Raw genomic sequence first — 27959 nt, 5'->3', positions numbered from 1 at the left:
AATTAATTGCTCTCTCTCTCTATTTCCATCCCTCTATTCAATCATTCCAGCTTAATATCTTCTACATACACACTACAAATAGTCCATGAGTTATGTCATGTGGACTCAGTTCGACCTCACAGTCTCATGTGTGGGTTTAGCCAACATGATGAGTACTGGGAACTGAGACACAATGACCATAGGCCACACTGAAACCAACGTTAACAGCTGTTAATACTGTCTTTTCTCACTACTTGGTCCAACTCTCCCATCACGCTTCTACAGGCCTGCAGCTAGCATTCCAGTACTCAGATTTAGTGGCTGTCATGGACTTCTGCCATATGTCCATGTGTTCCCATTAAGCAGTCGTTCCCTTGTTGCCATGCCACCTGTCCTACAGTAAGTCCCGTTGTTGCTATGTCCATGCTCTGTCCCCAGTGTATTGTCACTAGGGGTGCCAAGCTCACTGCTCAGGTGTATTTTCCCAGTGCTAGGAGCCTGGAACTGTGACATACCCACTATAACCCCTTTCGTAAACCATTCATAGGGGACGCTGGTCCTACAGGCCTACCAAAGTGCACAAGGGAGAGGACAAAGGACACGCTCTACCCTGCTGCCCCCACTCTATCATTGGCATAGCTACACAGGCATCACCTGAAACAGATTGAAATAACACCCAACTACTATTAAATATAAATATCAACAATGCAGGCAATCTTATTTCAGTTTGAGATCAGTTTGTGGGAGCAGACATACCAGGGGGTTATTCAGGTATTCAGACAGACCGTGGAACATCACTGGACAGTCAGATAGAACTATTAAGTGTAGATCAGACAGCTCTGTAGCATATAAGAGAGATTCAAGTCTGCTCTATTCATTAAATGCTATATGTACCATTCAAAGACCCCATGTGAATATGTCTCAGCTGTTGTCTGCTCAATCATGCCAAGCTGCTGGTGATGAGAGCTCTGGTCATCACTCACTACTGATGGAAGGGTTGCCAGAGGGCTTAGTGCACATGCACGCACACATCCACGTGCACGCCTTTAACGTGCTCAAACATCAAAACAAGTAAACACTCAGGAGTTGCTCTCCCTCAAACAACCCTAGGCCCAAACAAACACTTATTGTACAGTATCCTACTGTACAACGGCTGGTCATATTTATCATCATACTCACATCCATCCCACAGAAAACAGGAGAGCGTCGCTGTAAATATTAACATTTATTTGAGTGTACAATTTAATAGTCCATTATTCTTCCAACCTCATTTCTGAAGGTTTGAGGTCCATATATCCTGGTTACTGAACAGAGTTTCACTAACCGTGAAAACAGACAGAGCGATACTGTAAAAAACAGCATTAGTTCCCTTCCCCAATGAGAAAGCAGTATCCCTCTGTGTAGAGACTAGGTTAGTGTCAATGGTAGATGTGTTAGTGTAGTTCACTGGTCCTGAAGGACAGCTTGTTAGTGAAACAGTTCAGATGTCATATTAAGTTAACACTAATTCCTCCTCAAGCGTTGCATCCGCACCGACCTGATTCAAACAAAGAACTGCAGGCGTTGATTGCTACAGTGAAACATGTTTGTAGAGTATACTGTAACTGTATATTGTAACTGATGAAACAAGCCGAAACGCAGAGCAAGACAGCTGTGTGTGTGCGCTACTGTAGTGTACGGGTTGAGAGTATTGCAATTCGTGCAAAAATACAAACTCTGAGTAGATTTACCGTCGACAGCGAATGGGACTAAATATTCCAACAGAGCCGATTTCCTAAGAAAATAAGAGTGCTAAACTAGGATTTTTGAATAAGTAAAAATTAAGTAAGAGAAGGGTATGAAAATAGTTTCGATTTTTAACAACTCTTAACATTTAGGGCCCTGTCAGTTTGTTCATTTGTTCTCCCTCCAGTCACTGACTGAACTCCACAGATCAAGAGAAACTTGACATAAAAAAAATGTTAATGCAGGAGAGAACAACTTTACAGAAAGAGAACATGACAAACCTTTACAGATTAAATGAGGTATTGCACAGAATACAAATTTTAAAAAAAGCAAAGGCAACAAAAATATACAGCAAATTGATAAAACATTTACATTATCATTTGAATAAGATTTAGAAAAACAATTTAGGAACAATGTAGTGTTGTCATAATCATCTGGGGTGGGGTGTCACTAGTCATCCCACTCATCATCATCCTCAAAGTCCTCTTCCTCATCATCATCGTCGTCATCATCTAGGGAGAGAGAGACACACGAACATAGAAAATACATTGGTATGAATATAACAGCAACCTCTTATCTGATATGTATATGGGTGGGTGTGTGTGTGTGTGTGTGTGTACCTGAGGAGTGGATGGCTTTGCTCCTCTTCTGCATCACCTCCATTAGAGCTCCTACGATGCCGGCTGAAGGACTGGCGGGTCCTCCTGACACTGGTTCGTCAGTCACCTGGAACACGCAGGAATACACACCAGTCAACACGCTCCAGTATAGGGGAATGTGCATCTAGTATCACTAGGGTAGGGGAAGTGTAGAAGTCAGGCCATTCATACTTCCTGCGCTTCGCAGAGCTGTTGTGAAGGAAGATGTCAAGGAAGTGAGTTTGTGTTTATAGAGGACTTCCCGCCCCCACCTATCGCCAACCAATCATGTCAATGCGGAGCTATACAGAGCAATACGGAGCCCTCCACATTGTTACAAAATTTGGGAGGCGCACGGCGATGCGGTACAGAGCTCGATTAAGCTCTACAATTGCATCATACCCCCAGTACTCAGCATCTGGATCGCAATGCCGGAGCAATCATAAATTGGCTTTTAGTGGTTGAGGTAGGAGCTAGGGTATAGCGAACATGGGCATAGGGGTTAGAGTGTAGTGTATAAGGTAATGTCCACTCACAGCCTTTAGCTGTTTGCCCTGTCGTATCTGTTCGAGGAGACCGTCTCGGCCGGTGCTGGTGGAAACAGGCCTCTCCTTCTGCTCCACCTTCTTCAGTGGAGCCCCCTCCCTGATCTGGCTCAACAGGGCTGAGGGCTTACCAGCACCACCACCCCCTCCATCAGCTTCCAGCAGCATGGGTGGGGGAGGAGGGCCGGGAGGCGGGGGAGGAGGAGGGGGTGCTCCGGAACCCATACCTGCTGGGGCGGAGGAGGGAGGCGGGGGAGGAGGTGGGGCATGGGGAGCCAGGGAGGCATGGGAAGGCTGGGGAGGAGGGGGCAGAGGGCCTCTGGTTGGGGGTGGGGGTGGAGCTCCCATGCCTGTTCTGGAGGGGGGAGGTGGTGGTGGGGCTGAGGTGGGCGCTCTGGAGGGGGGAGGAGGTGGAGGTGCGCCCCTTCCCCTGATGGGTGGGGGCGGGGGGCCGGAAGTCTGGTGTGGGGGAGGGGGTGGTGGTCCACCTCTGGAAGGAGGGGGTGGGGGGGCTGGACCAGAGAGAAGACAAATTATTTTTGCATGGAATCGACTATTGCATATATACACATACTGAGCCTACTGTACACTTCACAACATGCTTTCAATTCTAGAAGAACCTCAGGAGGAAAGGCAGCAATAAATACAGCTCAGTTGCTGGTATGACAGCATGCAGTAATGACTGTAGTCACTAGGGACAGCTATGCTTCATGTTATTCTTTTCAACTAACCCAGAAACTCAAAACAAAAGCTCTGTGGTAGCATAGCATTGACTAACATGATATTCTAAAGTCAAAAGGCAAACGTCTCTTCAGCACACTGCAAACTGACTCCTGGTCTGGTCTGTCAAGGCGGACATGTTAGATCCAGCCCAGGGTTGCACAGCTATGGGTCCTTCTCCACAAAGCGTCTGCGATTAAGAGTGTTGATCTAGGCTCTTTCCATAGAATCTTATTCATTATGATCTAGAAGAGAAAACAGAGCCTAGATCACCATTCCTACTCAAGACACTGGACCGAGACCCTGGTCTTCAAGGGCATCAGTCCTGAGGAACTCGGGGGCCTGAGTTGTGCACCCCTGTGTTAGACCAGGGATTCCCAAACTCGGTACTGGGGCCCCTTCCTGGGAGCACATTTTTGGGCGTTTGCCCTAGCACTACACAGCTGATTCAAATAATCATAGTTTAGGGCAACAAAATGTGCACACAGGACCCAGTTTGGGGAAACCCCATTTTAGACTTTGGGACAGAGATGGAACTACTCTTTTGTCCTACAGAGGTCAGAGTTAGTCTATCAGACAGCTCCCAGTCAGGTTAATGCCACAGCAGCACCATGCAGAGATAAACCAACCTACCACACCACCTCGGAGGTGGAGGACCTGAGGAACATACGATGAACATTAGAGCACTAAACAATCTACATAGACTCTATCACAGTTTAGGCTACAATATATATTCTTCTGACAAACACAGAACCTAAAGCCCTTAGTCCCCCCCCCCCCCCCGACTCTCTCACACACACACACCTTGTCTGCGGAGCTCGATCTTGACTGCCTCCACGCCTCCCTTCTTCTCGATGAAGTCATAGATGACCTTGGAGGTCTCCTTGTCCTTCAGCTGGGCCTCAGAGATGCCACACATGTCAAACAGGTTCTTCAGCTCCGGGTCTAGGTTGTTCAACTGGAGGAGAGAAGAGAACACTGGGTTGGAACCACACTGAAATACTGGAAAAGAAACTAACAGGAATAGAACCAATGCCGGGTTCAGTTAGAACGTCACTCAGCACTTCAATTGGTTACAACTTCACTTAGTTTGAACCTCAATGAGTTAGAACGATAAAACACTACTCAGTTAGAAACACATGTCAGAGCTGGCGGTCTCATGTTCAGATAAACTGCTCAGATGTTGGCACCCCTGTTGTAAACAGCCCCTGCATCGCCACCTGGTGGCTGAGGGGAACTGTGCCAGGTTGGCACTGCCCAGGCGGGAGAGTGGATTGAAGGCTGTGGGATTATATTCACACAGAACTAGATTACACAGGTTTATTTCACATCTACTTTAAACCACTACTCTAGATCTCTGGGCAGAGACACAAAACAACAGCTTAGTTTTAGTTTATGTAACTCAGGTTGTGTTCTTTGATATAATGAATTACTGCTCTTTCCTGTTCCTGTCGAACCATGTTAAACCACCCGACAGCTCTTTCTCTTAAACTCGCTCATCTCTCTCTCTCCACTTAAATTCTTGAAAATATTAAAGCTCTGAAACTCAAAAATCATTGAAATCTTATTTTAGAAATGTCAACAAATCATCCGGTTTCCAGTCTGTTCGATGTGCGTGTAGAACACCACGCAATAATTACTTATCATCCTTTTTTGGAAACAACTGAATGGATGACACAGAAACAGGTTTAGAATGTGAAATCTCCTTGTGAAACCCTGGGCTGGCAGTGACTTCTGCAGGGGGCTGAGAGGAGAGATGACATAATATTTCATATTTAGTTCTGAGGAGAATCATGTCTGATGAACACGACATCAGAAATAAACAAGCTCTGAGCCTGAGAACTCGTAAGTGGGGTAAAAACACAACCCCCCCCCCAATAATACACATCCTTGGAGAAACCATCCCACTGTCCAGGCCTACTGGTTTGAGTTTGCAAGACAGGCATTTCACTGTACTTGTGCATGCGACATTAAAACTTTAAAATTTCCCATACGTTATATGACAGAGGCTAGCTAGACCACCGCGTGAGAAGAGGCAGATCACAGGTCACATAGGATCTTCCCATACCATTAGAAGTAGGGGATGATTCTACTAGTCAGATGCTACAGTGTAGACAACAACAATATCTCCTCAGTCAGAACCCAGTCAGTCAGTCGGTCAGTCATACTCACATCGAAGCCTGTGTTAGGGTCCCAGCCGACGTGGCCAACGTGCCTGGAAGGAAACACATGATCAGACAGAGAGGAGTACAGAGCCTGCGGGAATGATCACATAGGCTACCTACTATACACACACATACCAAACCCTAAACTCACACACAGAGGAAGTGTAAACTCTAAAAGTAGCCAAGCTAGAAAGGTAACTCCAAGCACATTTTCGCTAAGAGCAGCTGTTTAAACAAGGGTGAATCATGTGTTGGCAAAAATGTATGTCTTGCCTTGGACACTGCACCCGCCACACTGTCAGGCTTTGAAAAAGCACCTGCGAATAGGCTATGTCAAACACTCCAGAGACTGTAATTAACTCAACATTAGGAGTTGAGAAATAAAGTTGGATAGAAAGATAATACTAATTCAAAATGTGTTTATTCTGTTGTTGCTAGTGATATTCATAAAAACATCAAAAATATATATCACCCCCACAACATGATGCTGCCACCCCCATGCTTCACGGTTGGGATGGTGTTCTTCGGCTTGCGAGCTTCCCCCTTTTTCCTCCAAACATAACAATGGTCATTTTTGCCAAACAGTTTCATCAGACCAGAGGACATTTCTCTAAAAACTATGATCTTTGTCCCCATGTGCAGTTGCCAACCGCAGTCAGGCCTTTTTATGGCGGTTTTGGAGCAGTGGCTTCTTCCTTGCCGAGCGGCCTTTCAGGTTATGCCGATATAGGACTTGTTTTACTGTGGATATAGATACTTTTGCACCTGTTTCCTCCAGCATCTTCACAGGGTCATTTGCTGTTGTTCTGGGATTGATTTGCCCTTTACACACCCAAGTACGTTCAAATCAAATCAAATTTTATTTGTCACATACACATGGTTAGCAGATGTTAATGCGAGTGTAGCGAAATGCTTGTGCTTCTAGTTCCGACAATGCAGTAATAACAAGTAATCTAACTAACAATTCCAAAACTACTGTCTTGTACACAGTGTAAGGGGATAAAGAATATGTACATAAGGATATATGAATGAGTGATGGTACAGAGCAGCATAGGCAAGATACAGTAGATGGTATCGGGTACAGTATGTACAAATGAGATGAGTATGTAAACAAAGTGGCATAGTATAGTATAAAGTGGCTAGTGATACATGTATTACATAAGGATACCGTCGATGATATAGAGTACAGTATATACGTATGCGTATGAGATGAATAATGTAGGGTAAGTAACATTTATATAAGGTAGCATTGTTTAAAGTGGCTAGTGATATATTTACATCATTTCCCATCAATTCCCATTATTAAAGTGGCTGGAGTTGAGTCAGTGTCAGTGTGTTGGCAGCAGCCACTCAGTGTTAGTGGTGGCTGTTTAACAGTCTGATGGCCTTGAGATAGAAGCTGTTTTTCAGTCTCTCGGTCCCAGCTTTGATGCACCTGTACTGACCTCGCCTTCTGGATGATAGCGGGGTGAACAGGCAGTGGCTCGGGTGGTTGATGTCCTTGATGATCTTTATGGCCTTCCTGTGACATCGGGTGGTGTAGGTGTCCTGGAGGGCAGGTAGTTTGCCCCCGGTGATGCGTTGTGCAGACCTCACTACCCTCTGGAGAGCCTTACGGTTGAGGGCGGTGCAGTTGCCATACCAGGCGGTGATACAGCCCGCCAGGATGCTCTCGATTGTGCATCTGTAGAAGTTTGTGAGTGCTTTTGGTGACAAGCCGAATTTCTTCAGCCTCCTGAGGTTGAAGAGGCGCTGCTGCGCCTTCTTCACGATGCTGTCTGTGTGAGTGGACCAATTCAGTTTGTCTGTGATGTGTATGCCGAGGAACTTAAAACTTGCTACCCTCTCCACTACTGTTCCATCGATGTGGATAGGGGGGTGTTCCCTCTGCTGTTTCCTGAAGTCCACAATCATCTCCTTAGTTTTGTTGACGTTGAGTGTGAGGTTGTTTTCCTGACACCACACTCCGAGGGCCCTCACCTCCTCCCTGTAGGCCGTCTCATCGTTGTTGGTAATCAAGCCTACCACTGTTGTGTCGTCCGCAAACTTGATGATTGAGTTGGAGGCGTGCGTGGCCACGCAGTCGTGGGTGAACAGGGAGTACAGGAGAGGGCTCAGAACGCAACCTTGTGGGGCCCCAGTGTTGAGGATCAGCGGGGAGGAGATGTTGTTGCCTACCCTCACCACCTGGGGGCGGCCCGTCAGGAAGTCCAGTACCCAGTTGCACAGGGCGGGGTCGAGACCCAGGGTCTCGAGCTTGATGACGAGCTTGGAGGGTACTATGGTGTTGAATGCCGAGCTGTAGTCGATGAACAGCATTCTCACATAGGTATTCCTCTTGTCCAGATGGGTTAGGGCAGTGTGCAGTGTGGTTGAGATTGCATCGTCTGTGGACCTATTTGGGCGGTAAGCAAATTGGAGTGGGTCTAGGGTGTCAGGTAGGGTGGAGGTGATATGGTCCTTGACTAGTCTCTCAAAGCACTTCATGATGACGGATGTGAGTGCTACGGGGCGGTAGTCATTTAGCTCAGTTACCTTAGCTTTCTTGGGAACAGGAACAATGGTGGCCCTCTTGAAGCATGTGGGAACAGCAGACTGGTATAGGGATTGATTGAATATGTCCGTAAACACACCGGCCAGCTGGTCTGCGCATGCTCTGAGGGCGCGGCTGGGGATGCCATCTGGGCCTGCAGCCTTGCGAGGGTTAACACGTTTAAGTGTCTTACTCACCTCGGCTGCAGTGAAGGAGAGACCGCATGTTTTCGTTGCAGGCCGTGTCAGTGGCACTGTATTGTCCTCAAAGCGGGCAAAAAAGTTATTTAGTCTGCCTGGGAGCAAGACATCCTGGTCCGTGACTGGGCTGGGTTTCTTCCTGTAGTCCGTGATTGACTGTAGACCCTGCCACATGCCTCTTGTGTCTGAGCCGTTGAATTGAGATTCTACTTTGTCTCTGTACTGGCGCTTAGCTTGTTTGATAGCCTTGCGGAGGGAATAGCTGCACTGTTTGTATTCGGTCATGTTACCAGACACCTTGCCCTGATTAAAAGCAGTGGTTCGCGCTTTCAGTTTCACACGAATGCTGCCATCAATCCACGGTTTCTGGTTAGGGAATGTTTTAATCGTTGCTATGGGAACGACATCTTCAACGCACGTTCTAATGAACTCGCACACCGAATCAGCGTATTCGTCAATGTTGTTATCTGACGCAATACGAAACATCTCCCAGTCCACGTGATGGAAGCAGTCTTGGAGTGTGGAGTCAGCTTGGTCGGACCAGCGTTGGACAGACCTCAGCGTGGGAGCCTCTTGTTTTAGTTTCTGTCTGTAGGCAGGGATCAACAAAATGGAGTCGTGGTCAGCTTTTCCGAAGCTGACCACGACTCCATTTTGTTGATCCCTGCCTACAGACAGAAACTACAGACTGCCTACAGACAGAATCTCTTGGAGACAGAACGCGTCTCCTTCCGGAGCGGTATGAAGGCTGAGATTTAATATTTGAGATCAGATGATCTGGCCTCCACTATCACACAAACAAATTGAAATGGTTTTGGATGAGTTGGACTGCAGAGTGAAGGAAAAGCGGCCAACAAGTGCTCAGCATATGTGGGAACTCCTTCAAGACTGTCGGAAGTGTGTGCAACGCTGCCATCAAGGCAATGGTTGGATACTTTGCACAATCTAAAATATATTTTGATTTGGTTACTAGATGATTCCATATGTGTTATTTCATAGTTTTGATGTCTTCACTATTATTCTACAACGTGGAAAAGAGTATAAAGAAAACCCCTTGAATGAGTAGGTGTGTCAGAACTTTTGACTGGTACTGTGTGTATGTATATACACTGCTCAAAAAAATAAAGGGAACACTAAAATAACACATCCTAGATCTGAATGAATGAAATATTCTTATTAAATACAAAAATTATCAATGTAAATCAAATTTATCAACCCATGGAGGTCTGGATTTGGAGTCACACTCAAAATTAAAGTGGAAAACCACACTACAGGCTGATCCAACTTTGATGTAATGTCCTTAAAACAAGTCAACTGAGGCTCAGCAGTGTGTGTGGCCTCCACATGCCTGTATGACCTCCCTACAACGCCTGGGCATACTCCTGATGAGGTGGCGGATGGTCTCCTGAGGGATCTCCTCCCAGACCTGGACTAAAGCATCCGCCAACTCCTGGACAGTCTGTGGTGCAACGTGGCGTTGGTGGATGGAGCGAGACATGATGTCCCAGATGTGCTCAATTGGATTCAGGTCTGGGGAACAGGCGGGCCAATCCATAGCATCAATGCCTTCCTCTTGCAGGAACTGCTGACACACTCCAGCCCACATGAGGTCCAGCATTGTCTTGCATTAGGAGGAACCCAGGGCCAACCGAACCAGCATATGGTCTCACAAGGGGTCTGAGGATCTCATCTTGGTACCTAATGGCAGTCAGGCTACCTCTGGCGAGCACATGGAGGGCTGTGCAGCCCCCCAAAGAAATGCCACCCCACACCTTGATTGACCCACCGCCAAACCGGTCATGCTGGAGGATGTTGCAGGCAGCAGAACGTTCTCCACGGCGTCTCCAGACTCTGTCACATGTGCTCAGTGTGAACCTGCTTTCATCTGTGAAGAGCACAGGGCGCCAGTGGCGAATTTGCCAATCTTGGTGTTCTCTGGCAAATGCCAAACGTCCTGCACAGTGTTGGGCTGTAAGCACAACCCCCACCTGTGGATGTCAAGCTTTCAAAAGCGACCAAAACATCAGCCAGGAAGCATAGGAACTGAGAAGTGGTCTGTGGTCCCCACCTGCAGAACCACTCCTTTATTGGTGGTGTCTTGCTAATTACCTATAATTTCCACCTGTTGTCTATTCCATTTGCACAACAGCATGTGACATTTATTGTCAATCAGTGTTGCTTCCTAAGTGGACAGTTTGATTTCACAGAAGTGTGATTGATTCGGAGTTACATTGTGTTGTTTAAGTGTTCCCTTTATTTTTTTGAGCAGTGTATATATATATATATTTTTTTTTTTCCCCCACGGGGCCCTGCAGTACCGGAGGGTGGACCCCTGGTTAAATACACATGGTTTACACTACTTCAGTAAGCCAGTACTATAGTATTGACTACCAGTGTCCTAGTCCTAAAAACACGGGACAGATAATCCTCGCATCAATCATGCCAGATACATATTACATGAGATTAAAAATATGTCCAGGATTTTAAAAAAGTCCCATCAACTCTTTGCCACACATTAACACATGGCAGTATGGCTAGAGGTACTCCTCTATACATTAGCCATGCAATACCCCCCAGATGACCCCAACGGGCCACATCCTAACTTGACATCACAGAACTAGATGTTCCCCACAATTCTAATCTCATGTGAGGATTCAACCCACACTGTGGGCTTGAGAATGACCCTTACTGCTCAGGTGTGACACAAAAAAGAGCAGAATTTAAAAACAAAATACACCTAAATAGAACAGAATGAAATAGAACATAACAGAATATTACAATCATATAGAACAGAATAGAGAGTAATAAATGAGAAAGAAATGGAAAACTCACTGGAAGTTGCTGGGCGTTCCGATGTCTGCCTTGGTCAGCTTCTTGCCCTTCTTTCCCTTCACCTTCTTCTCCTTCTTGTTGTTGTTGTTGAAGCTGCTGCTCACCATGTTAGTCTGAGAGGTGTGTCCGTGGAACCGTGACACAGTGTTGATCTCTGGGTTCTTGATGTCCACCGTGGCCATGGGCAGGGCCGGGCCTGGGGGGGGAGGAGAAGAGAGTCAGAACTACAGTACCCACAACGCAACAGGCCCGGAGAGTCTTGGTCTGGGGGAGACCAGAGTCTCAGATCTAGGTAGTTTAACATACTGGATTACAATAGAGACTTTTGACATTTCATTAATGAGGTCTACTTCCATCGTTGACGAGAGGGCACACAGGTTGACACAGTGCGTTGGCTTTTAGCACCTGGAGAGTTCAGCCAGCGTCACAACACAATCTGCTGCTGGGATCACATTACATTCTCACTAAGCACTCCTTGTGTACAACCATCTCCTCTCGAATGCCTCCCATTAGGCTTAGGACAGTCAGAGAGATGTGTCTGCTAACCAACGCACAGCAGACAAGAAAAACGACCACCACACTGACTGGATGAGATGCGTGTGGATCTCACACGGAATAATATTGCCACTGCCTGCGGCTCACACGTCCTGTGACACCCACATAGTGGTCAAACCAAACTGAATTCTACGGACATGAGTGTCCTGACTCCTCTGCCACCTACCTCTGTGGCTCGAGTCCCCACGGGGGCTCTTTCTGACCGAGGGCGAGACTGAGGGACTACAGTCACAGGGAGTTCCGTCCCCCTTCCTCCCACCTCTGTCCCCCTTACACCCTCCGGCAGCTGCCATGTTGACGTCCAGAAGCATTTCACCCACAACGCCGCAGGCCTGGTCCCCGTGGCGTAGCGAGAGGCGGTTAGTAGGGTCAGAGGGGGGTGCATATAGTTCCTCCTGGGGAAGGATCAGGCAGTGGAGGGTGGAGAGACACCCTCCTGGATGGATCCCTCCTCCTCCCCCCTCAGATAGGTCCTCAGAGGGAGAGGACAGGAAGGTGGTACAGAACATCATCACAGAGCGATGGCGGCAGCATGGGGGGGCGGCAAGACTACGTGGTGCCCAGTCCTGGGCTATAGCTTAGAGATCCACTGATCCAGAGATCTTTTGGTCCTGATAATCAGAGAGACATCCCGAAAGGAACACAGGGTGTGCGAGCCACAGAACTAGAGAACCAACTCCAGGATTTTCAGATCCAGAGAACCAGGTGGAGGAGCAACCAGAGAGATCAAGAGAGGAGACTGAGCAGGGTACGGACCAGACAGACAGCAGGCAGAGCCAGGCAGACTAAGACCCTCTGGCTAAGTGAGGTGCCTAGGGTTTGGGCAAATGCCACAGCAACAGCTGGCCCCGCCTCCAAACTGAGTACTCTCTCCTCCCCTTCACAACAGGGAGCACTGCCAGGTCCCATCTCTGAGCCTGACTCTTTCCCTTACTCTCTCATCCCTTCCCTTCTGCCCTTCTCCACCAGCGGACCAAACCACACCCCCAACTCCAGCCCACCTCTAATCCCAGCAAATCACGATGATGCTGGATTTTACATAACCATTAATGCCCACTGCTAATCCACCATAATCCCTGAGGTTCTCTTAAACATGATGAATCTACATCAGAGAGAGAGGCTGGCTGGGTGGGTGGGAGACAGGACTCAAGAGACGGCATGGAGAAAAGAGGAGAGATGGTGTGAGAAAAAGGGAGAGAGCGATAAGGAGCGGGAGAGGTGAACGAGAGAGGGCATTCAAGGCAACGAAAACTGGAACCTTCCCGGGTGAACACAGTTAATTCCGCACACACACTAGTGAGTCATACCCAAACAAACACGGTACCACATCCATCTGCCCAATGTGGATCTGGCTGTGCCCTCTTCCTATCCGCAGGGTCATTCTCACCTGTCCTTACCGCAGACAGAACACACAATGCCAGCCAGACCAGAATGGTGTCTGTATGGGCAAAGCCCAAGCCATGCCAGTCTGGCTTGGGCACTATGCGCGGAAGTAATAAACTTGACCACTGCTACTCTAACTTCCGCGATGCATACAAAGCCCGCCCTCACTTCGGCATATCCGACCACAAAGCCATCTTGATCCTACCGTCTTATAGGCAGAAACTCAAACAGGATGTACCAGTGACTAGAACCATTCAATGCTGGTCTGACCAATCGGAATCCACGCTTCAAGATTGTTTTGATGACTGGGATATGTTCCGGTCAGCCTCAGAGAATAACATCGTCCTATACGCTGACTCGTGAGTGAATTTTTAAAGGAAGTGCATTGGAGAGGCTGTACCCACTGTGACTATTAAAACCTTCCCTAACCAGAAACTGTGGATGCATGGCAGCATTCGCGCAAAACTGAAAGCGCAAACCACCCAATTTAACCATGGAGAGAGGTCTGGGAATATGGCTGAATATAAACAGTGTAGTTATTCTGGTGTGTTTACGGACATATTCAATTGCTCCCTATCCCAGTCTGCTGTCCCCAAATGCTTCAAGATGGCTACCATTGTTCCTGTACCCAAGAAGGCAAAGATTAACTAAATGAGTACCGCACAGTAGAACTCACTTCTTGTCATCATGACGTGCTTTGAGAGACTAGTCAAGGATCATATCGCCTCCACCTTACCGGTGATGCAATCGCCATCTCACTGCACATTCCCATCTGGACAAGAAGAATTCCCATGTAAGAATGCTGTTCATTGACGACAGCTCAGCATTCAACACCATAGTTCCCGCCAAGCTCATCATCAAGCTGGAGGCTTCATGATGCCTCCCACTCAATCAAGTTTGCAGACGACAACAGTAGTTGGCCTGCAGGGAGGAGGGTGAGGGCACTGAGTGTGGCACACCCAAGGCCATCAGACTGCTAAACAGCAATCACTAACTCAGAGATGCTGCCGACATGGAGACCCAATCACTGGCCACTTTAGCAAATGGATCACTAGTCACTTTAAACAAAGCCACTTTAATAATTTTTTCCATATCTTACATGACTTATTAATATCATATGTACCCTACCATTCAAAAGTTTGGGGTCACTTAGAAAGGTCTTTGTGTTCCATGAAAACATACATGAAATGAGTTGCAAAATGAATAGGAAATATAGTCAAGACGTTGACAAGGTTATAAATAATGATTTATAATTGAAATAATTGTGTTCTTCAAACTTTGCTTTCGTCAAAGAATCCTCCATTTGCAGCAAATTAATGCCGTGCAGACCTTTGGCATTCTAGTTGTCAATTTGTTGAGGTACTCTGAAGAGATTTCACCCCATGCTTCCTGAAGCACCTCCCACAAGTTGGATTGGCTTGATGGGCACTTCTTACGTACCATACGGTCAAGCTGCTCCCACAACAGCTCAATAGGGTTGAGATCCGGTGACTGTGCTGGCCAGTCCATCATAGACAGAATACCTGCTGACTGTTTCTTCCCTAAATAATTCTTGCATAGTTTGGAGCTGTGCTTTGGGTCATTGTTCTGTTGTAAGAGGAACGCGCCGTCCACAGGGTATGGCATGACATTGTAAAATGGAGTGATAGCAATCTTGGAGGAAGGATTTTACCCTGTACAAATCTCAGATACTCAACTAGTCTAAAGGCCAATTTTATTGCTTCTTTAATCAACATAAGTTTTCAGCTGTTCTAACAATTGCAAAGGGGTTTTCTAGTGATCAATTAGCCTTTTAAAATGAGAAACTTGGATTAGCTAACACAACATGCCATTGGAACACAGGAGTGATGGTTGCTGATAATGGGCCTCTGTACGCCTATGTAGATATTCCATTATTATTATTATTTTTTTAAATCAGCCGTTTCCACCTACAATAGTAATTTACAGCATTAATAAATGTCTACACTGTATTTCTGATCAATTTGATGCTATTTTAATGGACAAAACATTTGCTTATCTTTCAAAAAGCAGGGACATTTTTAAGTGTACGCAAACTTTTGACCAGTAGTGTATATACTGTATTTAATACCATCTATTGCACCTTGCCTACGCCGCTCAGCCATCGCTCATCCATATATTTATATGTACATATTCTCATTCACCCCTTTTAGATTTGTGTGTATTAGGCAGCAGTTGGGGAATTGTTAGATTACTTGTTTGATATTACTGCAACGTTGGAACCAGAAGCACAAGCATTTCGCTACACTCACATTAACATCTGCTAGCCATGTGCATGTGACCAATAACATTTGATTTGATCAACCCTCAGGGGACAGGATAGGTCTAGGCCGCGCCATGCAAAAACATCAACCCTCAGCAATCTGTTTACAGGTCACCGCTATGATGAAGAGAAAATGTCACCAATTCTGACCTCCCCCTTTCCTCTACCCCTGCACCACAACTCCTTCCGTTCCACATAGCCATTGCTATGAGTGTTAGGGGACTGGGGTAGTGTGAGTGCTGTGCAGTAACTAACATTAGCAGCTGAATTAAATCCTCTTAGCCTGATTAAGCAGAGCAGGGGTTGACACCGTCTGTCCACCCAGTCAGACCAGTACAATACTATGGGGAGCCAGGCAGAGCAAACTAGCTGAAGTCCAATAGTATGCACTGTTGCCAAGCGATGCCAAGGAGTGCTATGAAAGTGTGCCACTGTACTGTTCCACAACAGCAAATCTACATGACCAGTTCAGAGAGCATCTCTAAAAGAGCTTTTGACCGCTATAGTATCTGTACAATTGGGGAAAGCTCTGGTACCAAGTGACCTGAACCGTATCACCCCCAGCCTGTCTGGGTGCTGATGAGAGGGGATTTGAGCATGAGATGCCGCTTATACGCTACAAGGTTATATATATCTTATCTATAGCTAAGTGATCTACTGTGAATGTAGGCTGATTATTCATATGGCCTGGTTTGGAGAATGAGTGTTACAGGTTTGGTATTTTCAGATTGAGGGGAGGGATCTGCTCAACGTCCCTGTGGAACTGGCTTTCTGGAGAGTGTGTGTGTGCAGAATACCTAAAGCATGTCCTGTATAGTGGATCTATGTACTTAGAAATTGCCTCTCACCACTGATGCTACAGTCAGATATACAGTACTTCCATGCCCCTTTTGGTTAATATTAAGACTGGGGAGAGGTCATCTGTTAGCCAGGGGCTTGAGAGAGGTGTTCACTCTAAGACCCTGCTATCAGGGGATTATCCAATGGCTTTACACTGGAACCATTCAATCAAAGCCATGTGGGGAAGTCGGGGAGTGACGATTGTGTTTGTGGAGGAATATTTTAAGTCAAATCATTTCTGGGTTGTTTAAAAGCGTAGTGTCTACATCAATTTCTGATTAAAATAAAAATTATTTTCTAAAAAAAAAGACCCGAGTGAATTTCATGAAGGACCTACCATTTTGACCTGGAGGGTCACGTCTCTTTTCTGTAAAACAAAATGTATAGAATTAAACTCCTGTATAGTGCTGTGTGTTAGTGTTAGTGAAAGGGAGAGGTGAGGGATTGGCATGGAGTTACAGGTGACTGAAGTGCACGGATCAAAGAGGAACTCTTCTGCAACAAGGGGAGGGGGGGGTTCGGACCGAGTTAGTTTATAAGCAGCAGGGGTGTATGTGTGTGTGCGGATTAATCGTCAAGCGCAGGTGTACGAGTTAGTAATTTACCAGAACGATCACAGGCAGACTGACAAAACGGAGCTCAGATCTAAAAGAGTCGAGGACCATCATCCATACAGACACTGCATAGACTATTGCTTGTTTGGGACAGAGGGCAAACAGTCCTGACCTTGTTATTATAGCAAGCTTATTTCCAGGAGCACTTCAGGAGCACTGTTGCCCCTGGACACTGGTCTTAGCTGATCAGGCACAGGTTTATGTTAAGGATTAGAGGTCGACCGATTAATCGGCATGGCCGATTACTTAGGGCCGATTTCAAGTTGTTTCCATAACAATCGGTAATTGGCATTTTTGGATGCCTATTATGGCCGAATACGTTGCACTCCACGAGGAGACTGCGTGGCAGGCTGACCACCTGTTACGCAAATGCAGCAAGGAGCAAAGGTAAGTTGCTAGCTAGCATTAAACTTATCTTAGAATGTTTTTTTTTATTTTTATCAATCTTCACATAATCACTAGTTAACTACACATGGTTGATGATATTACTAGTTTAACTAGCTTGTCCTACATTGCAAATAATCAATGCGGTGCCTGTTAATTTATCATCGAATTACAGCCTACTTCGCCAAACAGGTGATGATTTAACAAAAGCACAATCGTTGCACCATTTTACCCAACCATAAACATCAATGCCTTTCTTAAAATCAATACACAGAAGTATATATATTTTTAAACCTGCATATTTAGTTCAAAGAAATTCATGTTAGCAGGCAATATTAACTAGGGAAATTGTGTCACTTCTCTTGTGTTCATTACACGTCGAGTCGGGGTATATGCAACAGTTTGGGCCGCCTGGCTCGTTGCAAACTAATTTGCCAGAATTTTACATAATTATGGCATAACATTGAAGTGTGTGCAATGTAATAGCAATATTTAGACTTAAGGTTGCCACCCGTTTGATAAAATACGTAACAGTTCCATATTTCACTGAAAGAATAAATGTTTTGTTTTCTAAATGCTAGTTTCCAGATTTGACCATATTAATGACCTAAGGCTTGTATTTCTGTGTGTTTACTATATTATAATTAAGTCTATGATTTGATATTTGATAGAGTAGTCTGGCTGAGCGGTGGTAGGCAGCAGCAGGCTCGTAAGCATTCATTCCAACAGCACTTTCCTGCGTTTGCCAGCAGCTCTTTGCAATGCTTGAAGCACAGCGCTGTTTATGTCTTCAACCCTATCAACTCCCGAGATTATGCTGCAATACTATAGTGCCTATAAGAACATCCAATAGTCAAAGGTATATGAAATACAAATGGTGTAGAGAGAAATAGTCCTATAATTCCTATAATAACTAACTACAACCTAAAACTTCTTAACCTAAAACTTCTTACCTGGGAATATTGAAGATTATTTAAAACAAATTGAACATGTTTCATTTATTTGAGACTAAATTGATTTTATTTATGTATTATATTAAAATAAAAGTGTTCATTCAATATTGTTGTAATTGTCATTATATATATATATATATATATAAAAAATAAATAGTCAGCCGATTAATCGGTATCGGCTATTTTTTGGTGCTCCAATAATCGATATCGGCATTGAAAAATCATAATCGGTCGACCTCTAGTTAGGATTTCAGAGAGGGGAAAGCTGATTCTAGATCCGCTCCCCTTCTACCAGAGGTAACAGTGGGCCAGAGAGAGAAAGGAAGAGAGCGAGAGAGGAAGAGAGCGAGAGAGGAAGAGAGCGAGAGAGGAAGAGAGCGAGAGAGGAAGAGAGCGAGAGAGAGCGAGAGAGGAAGAGAGCGAGAGAGGAAGAGAGCGAGAGAGAGCGAGAGAGAGCGAGAGAGGAAGAGAGCGAGAGAGAGCGAGAGAGAGCGAGAGAGGAAGAGAGCGAGCGAGAGAGGAAGAGAGCGAGCGAGAGAGGAAGAGAGCGAGAGAGGAAGAGAGCGAGAGAGGAAGAGAGCGAGAGAGGAAGAGAGCGAGAGAGGAAGAGAGCGAGAGAGGAAGAGAGCGAGAGAGGAAGAGAGCGAGAGAGGAAGAGAGCGAGAGAGGAAGAGAGCGAGAGAGGAAGAGAGCGAGAGCGAGAGAGGAAGAGAGCGAGAGAGAGAGAGGAAGAGAGCGAGAGAGAGAGAGGAAGAGAGCGAGAGAGAGAGAGGAAGAGAGCGAGAGAGAGAGAGGAAGAGAGCGAGAGAGAGAGAGGAAGAGAGCGAGAGAGAGAAAGGAAGAGAGCGAGAGAGAGAAAGGAAGAGAGCGAGAGAGAGAAAGGAAGAGAGCGAGAGAGAGAAAGGAAGAGAGCGAGAGAGAGAAAGGAAGAGAGCGAGAGAGAGAAAGGAAGAGAGCGAGAGAGAGAAAGGAAGAGAGCGAGAGAGAGAAAGGAAGAGAGCGAGAGAGAGAAAGGAAGAGAGCGAGAGAGAGAAAGGAAGAGAGCGAGAGAGAGAAAGGAAGAGAGCGAGAGAGAGAAAAAGGAAGAGAGCGAGAGAGAGAAAGGAAGAGAGCGAGAGAGAGAAAGGAAGAGAGCGAGAGAGAGAAAGGAAGAGAGCGAGAGAGAGAAAGGAAGAGAGCGAGAGAGAGAAAGGAAGAGAGCGAGAGAGAGAAAGGAAGAGAGCGAGAGAGAGAGAAAGGAAGAGAGCGAGAGAGAGAAAGGAAGAGAGCGAGAGAGAGAAAGGAAGAGAGCGCGAGAGAGAAAGGAAGAGAGCGAGAGAGAGAAAGGAAGAGAGCGAGAGAGAGAGAGAAAGGAAGAGAGCGAGAGAGAGAGAGAAAGGAAGAGAGCGAGAGAGAGAAAGGAAGAGAGCGAGAGAGAGAAAGGAAGAGAGCGAGAGAGAGAAAGGAAGAGAGCGAGAGAGAGAAAGGAAGAGAGAGCTGTCAATTGAACAATTAGGAAGTAAAGGAGATGGCAGATAAAGGTGAGATCCATATATCTCAAAATGGAGAGGACCTGTCCAATCATTAGCAGACCACGCTGAGGTCAGAGGAGAGGAGATGGTTTTAATAGAGGTCTCAGGTCAGTAGAATCAAAGATGGCGTCGGTAGTCACCAGATTTTCTCTGTCGTCTCCCCAGCAGGTCTCCCACGGCGACCCGGAAATGCTTGGCCTCCTCCTCGCTTGCGAAGTTCAGTCCCATCTGGCACGACTACACACACACACACAAATATGCATGAAGTAGAATGTCATAAGAACGAACGAACACTGCAAGCTTGAAAAAACAGCACACACAGGTTTTTGCCATAAACAAATGGCCATGTCATGTGAAAGGACTTGGCTGGAGCAAGATTTATCAAGTACATAGAGAAAGGTATAACTCACATCTCCTGCGAACGTGAAGAAGTAAGATTTGGAAACGGTGATTGAGAAGTTGTTGTAGAGCTCCTGCTCAAACACGGTTTTACCCTCCTGTGGAGAGAGAGAGAGCGAGTGGATATGTTTTATTGTCACATAGGTGCAGTGAAATGTGTTTTACAGGGTCAGCCATAGTAGTGCGGGACACTCGGAGCAAATTAGGATTAAGTGCCTTGCTCAAGGGCACTTTAACAGATTTAGTGTGTGTGTCTCTCATCTCTATAGTAAAGGACATTGTAAAGGTGCTGCCGTGTCCCCGAGTTGGTCTGTGTTTTGTGTGTGAACTAAACCCACCTTGATGTCAAACACCCTGATAAAGTAGGAACGTGCTGGGTTGTCTTTGACCAGACAAGCCACACCACAGCACCTCTTGGTCCAGGCTGAGTTCCTGTCTGCTGCATATACCTGCACCACCGCAGAACACAGCGACTGCAGAGTGACAGAGAGAGCGACAGAGAGAGGCACAAGGGGTTATTAATGAATGATTGTGATGAGAATATAGTACCCCTAATACAAGGAATGAAGGCACTAACTAAGTCGCTCTGGATGAGAGCATCTGCTGAATGACTAAAATGTAAAATGGATGGAATAGGGATTTAACTGAGACCCACAGACCGTCTGTGTTTTAACAGCGACTTTTTTTTCAATTTATTTTTTTACTTTAAATAAAACAGAGGTATTCGACCTCAATGGAATCAACTTTCTAGTAAAAAAAAAAAAAGGTACACTCAAGGACCCAAGTAAACACAATATCAGGCCGATTTCTACAACAACTAAGAGCGTGGAAGCGCGTGGCTAAACTTCTCCGCTGTTTTGGTCCCGTAGCGGTCATGCTGAAACTGTGTGAAGCGCACCTGCGCAAGATACTCTGTGACTGCGCAAAATGTTTGCATCGCGCTCACCTCAAAGTCCGCGGATCTGCTCAGGGCAACCTCATCTTACCAAGTCGACCTTTAAATCAAGGTCAGAAAATAATGTATGCGCAGAAACACTACTACAGAGGTGTGACAGCACTGGCAGAGTTTAGACTACCGCAGCGTTGTTCAATTCTCAGCAGGAATAAAGTCACCCTGTTCTTGTGTGTGTGTGTGTACGTGTACCAGTACTGTCCTCTGTATGGCTTACTGACATCTAGGCGGTCTCCTCACGCAAGACGGTAAAAGTAGCCTGCCAAGCAAATGGGTCTTCCAAATGGACAATAACCCAGAGCATTCTTCCAAAGTTGTGGCAAAATGACTTAAGGACAACAAAGTCAAGGTATTGGAGTGGCCATCACAAAGCCCTGACCTCTATCCTATAGAAAATTTGTTGGCAGAACAGAAAAAGCGTGTGGGAGCAAGGAGGCCTACAAACCTGACTCAGTTACACCAGGTCTGTCAGGAGGAATGGGCCAAAATTCACCCAACTTATTGTGGGAAGCTTGTGGAAGGCCACCTGAAATGTTTGACCCAAGTTAAACAATATAAAGGCAATGCTACCAAATACTATTTGAGTGTATGTAAACCTCTGACCAACTGGGAATGTGATGAAAGAAATATAAGCTGAAATAAATCCTGACATTTCACATTCTTAAAATAAAGTGGTGATCTTAACTGATCTAAAGACAGGGAATTTTTACTAGGATTAAATGTCAGTGAAAAACTGAGTTTAAACGGATTTGGCTAAGGTGTATGTAAACTTCCGACTTCAAATGTAAGTACAAACACCCCCGAGTCAATATTTTGTAGAAGCACCTTTGGCATCAATTCCAGCTGTGACTATTTCTGGGTAAGTCTCTAAGAGCTTTGCACACCTGGATTGTGCAACATTTGCCCATTATTATTTTCAAAATTCTTCAAGCTCTGTCAAGTTGATTGATGATCATTGCTAGACAAACATTTGAGGTCATGTCATAGATTTTCAAGTAGATTTAAGTCAAAACTAACTTGGCCACTCAGGAACATTCGTCGTCTTCTTGGTAGGCAACTCCCATTGTAGATGTGGCCCTGTGATTTAGCTATTGTCCTACTCAAAAGTGAATTAATCTCCCAGTTTCTGGTGGAAAGCAGACTGGTTACAGGTTTTCCTCTAGGACTTTGCCTGTGCTGAGCTCTATTCCTGTTGTTTACGAAGCATGTGACAAATATGTACATGTCTATTTACACACACACAAAGGTATGCAGACACCCCTTCAAATTAGTGGAGTCGGCCATTTCAGCCACACCCATTGCTGACAGGTGTATAAAATAAGAACGAGCACACAGCCATGCAATCTCCATAGACAATGTCAGTAGACTGGCCTTACTGAAGAGCTCAGTGACTTTCAATGTGGCACCATCATAGGATGCCACCTTTCCAACAAGTCAGTTTGTCAAATTTCTGCCCTGGTCAACTGTAAGTGCTGTTATTGTGAAGTGGAAACGACTAGGAGCAACAAGGGCTCAGCCGAGAAGTGGTAGGCCAGACAAGTTTACAGAACGGGACCACCGGGTGCTGAGGCACGTAAAAATTGTCTGTCATTGGTTGCAACACACTACAGAGTTCCAAACTACCTCTGGAATAAACGTCATCACAATAACTATTCGGCGGGAATTTTATGAAACGGGTTTCCATGGCCGAGCAGCCGTACACAAGCTTAAGATCAATACGCGCAATGCCAAGCGTCGGCTGGAGTGTTGCAAAGCTCGCCACCATTGGATCAGTGGAAACAAATCTGGGTTTGGCGGATGCCAGTGCCAACTGTAAAGTTAAGTGGAGGAGCAATAATGGCCTGGGGCTGTTTTTCATGGTTTGGACTAAGCCCCTTAGTTCCAGTGAAGGGAAATCTTAATGCTTCAGCATACAATGACATTCTAGATGATTCTGTGCTTGCACCTTTGTGGCAACAGTTTGGGGAAGGCCTTTTCCTGTTTCAGGATGACAATGCGCTCATGCACAAAGCAAGGTCCATACAGAAATGGTTTGTTGAGATCAGTGTTGAAGAACTTGACTGGCCTGCACAGAGCCCTGACCTCAACCCCATTGAACACCTTTGGGATGAATTAGAACGCCGACTGCGAGCCAGGCCCAATCGCCCAGCATCAGTGCCCAACCTCAATGCTAGTGGCTGAATGAAAGCAAGTTCCAGCGGCAATGTTCCAACATCTAGTGAAAAGCCTTCCCAGAAGAGTGAGAGGCTGTTATAGCAGCAAAGGTAGGACCAACTCCATATTAATGCTCAAGATTTAGGAATGAGATGTTCAATGACCAGGTGTTCACATACATTACATGACCAAAAAGTATATTTTAATGCAATCATCTCCGGTTTCATTTAAAAGCTTTTTATTCTTCACTTGTTTGTAACAAATGCAAAGGTTTGCAGTCAAACCTTGTTCTGAATTTATCATTGATCACAATCAGACAGATAAACATCTTGATTATATGTTTAGCAGAGATCTTCTGTGAATAAAGTGACGCAGAAGGGTGAAGAAAAAGTAGCTAACTTAGCTGTTTTACGAGTTGTCTTGGGCAGTCGTTAAATAACGAGCGCTTTCAAGTGCAACTTTAGTAACAACGGTTTTGGGAAACAGCACAGAGATTTACCGATGCTCCTACGCGAACAGCGAACTTAGCCTTAAAATGCTTTTGGGAAACGGGGCCCAGGTTCTTCCCCGAGTTTACTAGCCTTGTCGCAGTGGGGTTCAGGCCCATTGCCCTGCAGATGAAAGGCAGGCCAGAGCAGAAAGTGGTAAACCAAGTTTACTAGAAAACTTAGTAGCTAACTACACACAGATGTGCTGTGCAGGGTCTGGGGACAGCATACATTTCAAAGAAAGCAATATCTGTCTGTGCTCATCTAGTGGGCTGTGCTACCGCAGTGAGGTCACAGAGCTGAGCTGTATCATCCATCAGCCTCTCCAGCGGCAGCCAGAACGAGCCCCGCTGGCCACAGGAGGCACCCAGTCCCAGTGACATCATCAAAGCTCGCCATGGCACCACTCTCCAGGCTGCTGGTGCTACTACACACTACAGCCAGTGGGACTGTAGAGGGCTCACAGGGGGAAACAAACAGGATGTTGAATGCACGGCAATGTCCATCCATGTCCTGACAGTATTTCCCATGTATCCTAAAAAGTGGGATAGGGTAGGAATGGCTGGGGTTGGGAAGGACAGAAAGAGAGGGGGAAATTCAGAGTGGAGTTGGGAAGGAGTAGAGACTGGAGAGTAGTAGGAAATACAGACACTGATAAGGGGAGGCAGAGGCCCAGAGTAGGGCTGGTAAGGGGAGGCAGAGGCCCAGAGTAGGGCTGGTAAGGGGAGGCAGAGGCCCAGAGTAGGGCTGGTAAGGGGAGGCAGAGGCCCAGAGTAGGGCTGGTAAGGGGAGGCAGAGGCCCAGAGTAGGGCTGGTAAGGGGAGGCAGAGGCCCAGAGTAGGGCTGGTAAGGGGAGGCAGAGGCCCAGAGTAGGGCTGGTAAGGGGAGGCAGTAGCCCAGAGTAGGGCTGGTAAGGGGAGGCAGTAGCCCAGAGTAGGGCTGGTAAGGGGAGGCAGTAGCCCAGAGTAGGGCTGGTAAGGGGAGGCAGTGGCCCAGAGTAGGGCTGGTAAGGGGAGGCAGTGGCCCAGAGTAGGGCTGGTAAGGGGAGGCAGTGGCCCAGAGTAGGGCTGGTAAGGGGAGGCAGTAGCCCAGAGTAGGGCTGGTAAGGGGAGGCAGTGGCCCAGAGTAGGGCTGGTAAGGGGAGGCAGAAGTGGGGAAAGAGTGGAAACAGGGAAGAGGTTGGGAAGGAGAGTATGTGGTAAAGATCAAAAGGCAAGTTTTTGCCACTCCTGCACAAAACACTGAAGGAGGTTGACTACCGCACTTCCTGCCGGAGAGGACTGCTGCTCAGGCAGTCTCACACATACACACACGAATTGGATAGCTTCCAACTCTAGCCCGGTGCTGATAGTAAAAAGTGAAGCAGTAGGAATACCAATGAGTTGAATGTCAGTAAAGCCACAGCAACACAGGTTGGACCTCTCACACGTGTGATTCATCATCTGGCAGGGCCCTGCGTTTCAGAGTTTGCGGCTCACTGTTTATATGTATGAATGACTGAAAGAGAGGAGAGAGAGAGACACTGAGCTGAAATCCACTGACAGCTCTGATTCCGAGTAGCATTTAACAGCTACGTCTCAACAGGCAACTTGGGTATTAGACATTAGCTTCTGGCTCAGCTAGCATAACATTACTTGCCTTTAACGAATGGAATAAACCAAAGGTTAAAACACAGAAGCCAGGGGCTGTTCAGTGTTCAGTTCTCTGTGGAGGAAGAGAAAAGACTGCAGCAGCAATGATGAGTTTCTGCATTTTCTTCTCTAGCTACGTGAGACCACTACATAACAAGCAATCACTCAACTTAAAATACATTTTTTTCAAGACGAGAGTGAGGCAGGAATGTTCCTCACGCAACTGCCTGGGCTGTGTCACATGGTGAGTGACATGGCCTGGATGTCTGTGGAATGACGTCATTGGCTGTGTATGCAGGTGTACAACACATGTGCAGAGACACGTGGGACAGGTATGTATGACTGACTGACAGGTAGGAGGCGGGACTCTCTTCTGGCCCACCACGTGAGCAGTAGGAAGTAAATTAAGACTACTTCCCCCACACCACCTTAGCCTACTTTGTGAACATGGCAAAGGTAACATGACTCAAAGCCAGATAATATGGGGAAGTAAAGGGTGTGGTAATGTGGCATGGGAAAGTTACTACCGAGACAGAAAACATCTACTCTGGAGAAACTGTCGGCTCAACCACCGTAGGGAACCTGTGCGAGCAGTATCCGTCTTCACACGGGGCAGAAACCTGCCAAGAAGCCATACTTAGTTTCAAACATTACGCAACACATCCTGACCTATATCCACGAGGAAATCTGATTAAACCACATGCCCGATGAACTGATTAACAACATGAAATGGCGTCCAATTGTATCAACCAACCTGGTGTTTACAGGAAGCTCATACCTGTATGGAGAGTGAAATACAGGGTGGGTGCATTCTCTCTGAATTGTCATCTGATGACAATTAGTTAACCACCCAAGGCTAGCCAGGTAGTTTATTGACATACACCCCAGTGTGTCAACTTGATCTAAAAAAAACAACAGCGAATAGATACTGTACTGTTTTGTTGACATAAGTGCAGGTTACAATTCTATTGTACATTACACCAATTTAAAATACCCAAGGTTAAAGAGTGCAATCAATGCAGATCATATTTCAAGAGGACACATTGCTTCTATTGAAATATAATTTCCTGGAAGTGTCAATTGATAACAAAACGCGTTATATAACATACATTTCAGGCCGTCACATTAAATAGCGCCTTGCCCAGCAGAGATAATTTGCCAGTGATACACTGTAACGCTACATTGGACACATTCTCCACTGATTGCTGAAGAAAAAAAACCCGAGGAGAGCAGTCAACTGAATTGAATCGTGTGATTGCCTATGAGAAAGTATCGTGTGGACAGCAGAACAATGAATGGCAAGTGTTGTAGCATGCCAGACAGATTGTTCAGAACACACAGGCGGCTTCCGAAATCTGCCAAGGCATTATGCAACGCTGGTACGAATAATAATTCGTAGCCGGGTTGATGGGTTTTCCAGATCCAAACACTGGCCTTCGTCTAGGCCAACAAAACCGAGGAGCACATTCTTGTTAACAGTGGTTTACCTCGTTTGGGTGTTTCCATGCTATGCAGGTGTGTCAGGAAACACCAGAGGCCTCCGGGCATGACAAACTTTCTACCGCCTAAATGGCACTGTGTCCTGGGATATCAACATTCCCTTTTCCTTAACCCTGTTCAACCGGTCTAGCCCAAGCCAATGGAAGGAACGTCAGTGCCAGTGGCGAGAGTGGTTTCCCTTTAGATTGTTTTATCAAATATATTGGAGGCATCAATTACACAGGTTTCAATTCATCCTGAAACGGGTAAACATCATCCATGAGCAATTAGTAAAGAAAGTATGACTGATAAAACTTACCGTGCATTTCCTGCCGAGGTAATTGAAGAGACAGTCGTTCTCTTGTGGGGTTAGCAGTATGGATCCATTGTTAGCGGGCCGCCGTTGCGGCAGATGGCCACTCATTACTGACAATCAACCAAAAGGTGTGTTATGATTCCGATTCGTCGATGTATGAAACTCAAACAAATAGTCATTGATCTGCCGTGGCCTGCAACCGGACCCTCACATCGATGCACGTCTGACCACAACCCGATAGAAACCGCTTTAGTACGCGAACATCCCCGTTGGTTCCAAACACAACGCAAGGTCCTCCTTCAATCCAAATTATGAGAACATTACTGCAACGTCCTGAAGACGGTAGATACTAAAGTTTCATCGGAACTCCAACGCGAACAGCAGCAGATTTGTGGCTCAATCCAACATGGCAGTCTGTGGGAATAAACCAAACACCTAACGGGGGGAGTGCGCACTTTTTGAAATGCAGGACTATATCATCTTGAGAGCATTAAGCGGTTGTTACACAACATGTATCACATACACATATAAAATCTTTATATTAAAAATGAATGCAAATTCGTCAAAAGAAGCGCAATTAAAATATTTTTTGAGAGAACGGTACGATCCAGTCCGCCTATGCTTATACCAAAGATTCTTATAACTAACCCAAGATGGAACAAAGCCTGACGTTTGAAACGGG

General features: G+C 46.1%; 1 protein-coding gene across 5 annotated transcripts; it reads right to left on the bottom strand.

Moving 5' to 3' along the window:
- Window positions 1-1189: 1189 nt before the first annotated feature.
- Window positions 1190-27937, bottom strand: LOC139393009 (actin nucleation-promoting factor WASL-like). 5 transcript variants are annotated; one of them, XM_071141321.1, is made up of 12 exons: window positions 27281-27918; window positions 20596-20730; window positions 20269-20355; window positions 19999-20095; window positions 16734-16763; window positions 11338-11533; window positions 5780-5822; window positions 4412-4565; window positions 4241-4264; window positions 2879-3399; window positions 2325-2430; window positions 1190-2216 (listed from the first exon to the last, which is right to left on the bottom strand). In XM_071141321.1, the coding sequence occupies exons 1-12, from the start codon at window positions 27383-27385 to the stop codon at window positions 2155-2157; spliced, it is 1560 nt and encodes a 519-aa protein (XP_070997422.1). In that variant the 5' UTR covers window positions 27386-27918; the 3' UTR covers window positions 1190-2154. The 5 variants fall into 5 exon arrangements, with proteins under 5 accessions (XP_070997422.1, XP_070997425.1, XP_070997423.1 ...); XM_071141324.1 differs by lacking the exon at window positions 16734-16763 and having other exon boundaries at window positions 27281-27937; XM_071141322.1 differs by lacking the exon at window positions 4241-4264.
- Between the last annotated feature and the right edge of the window lie 22 nt (window positions 27938-27959).

This window comes from Oncorhynchus clarkii, chromosome 33 (genome assembly GCF_045791955.1).
Source record: "Oncorhynchus clarkii lewisi isolate Uvic-CL-2024 chromosome 33, UVic_Ocla_1.0, whole genome shotgun sequence".
NCBI lineage: Eukaryota > Metazoa > Chordata > Actinopteri > Salmoniformes > Salmonidae > Oncorhynchus > Oncorhynchus clarkii.
The sequence above is the reverse complement of the archived record's forward strand: the minus strand, read 5'-3'. Positions and strand labels throughout refer to the sequence as shown.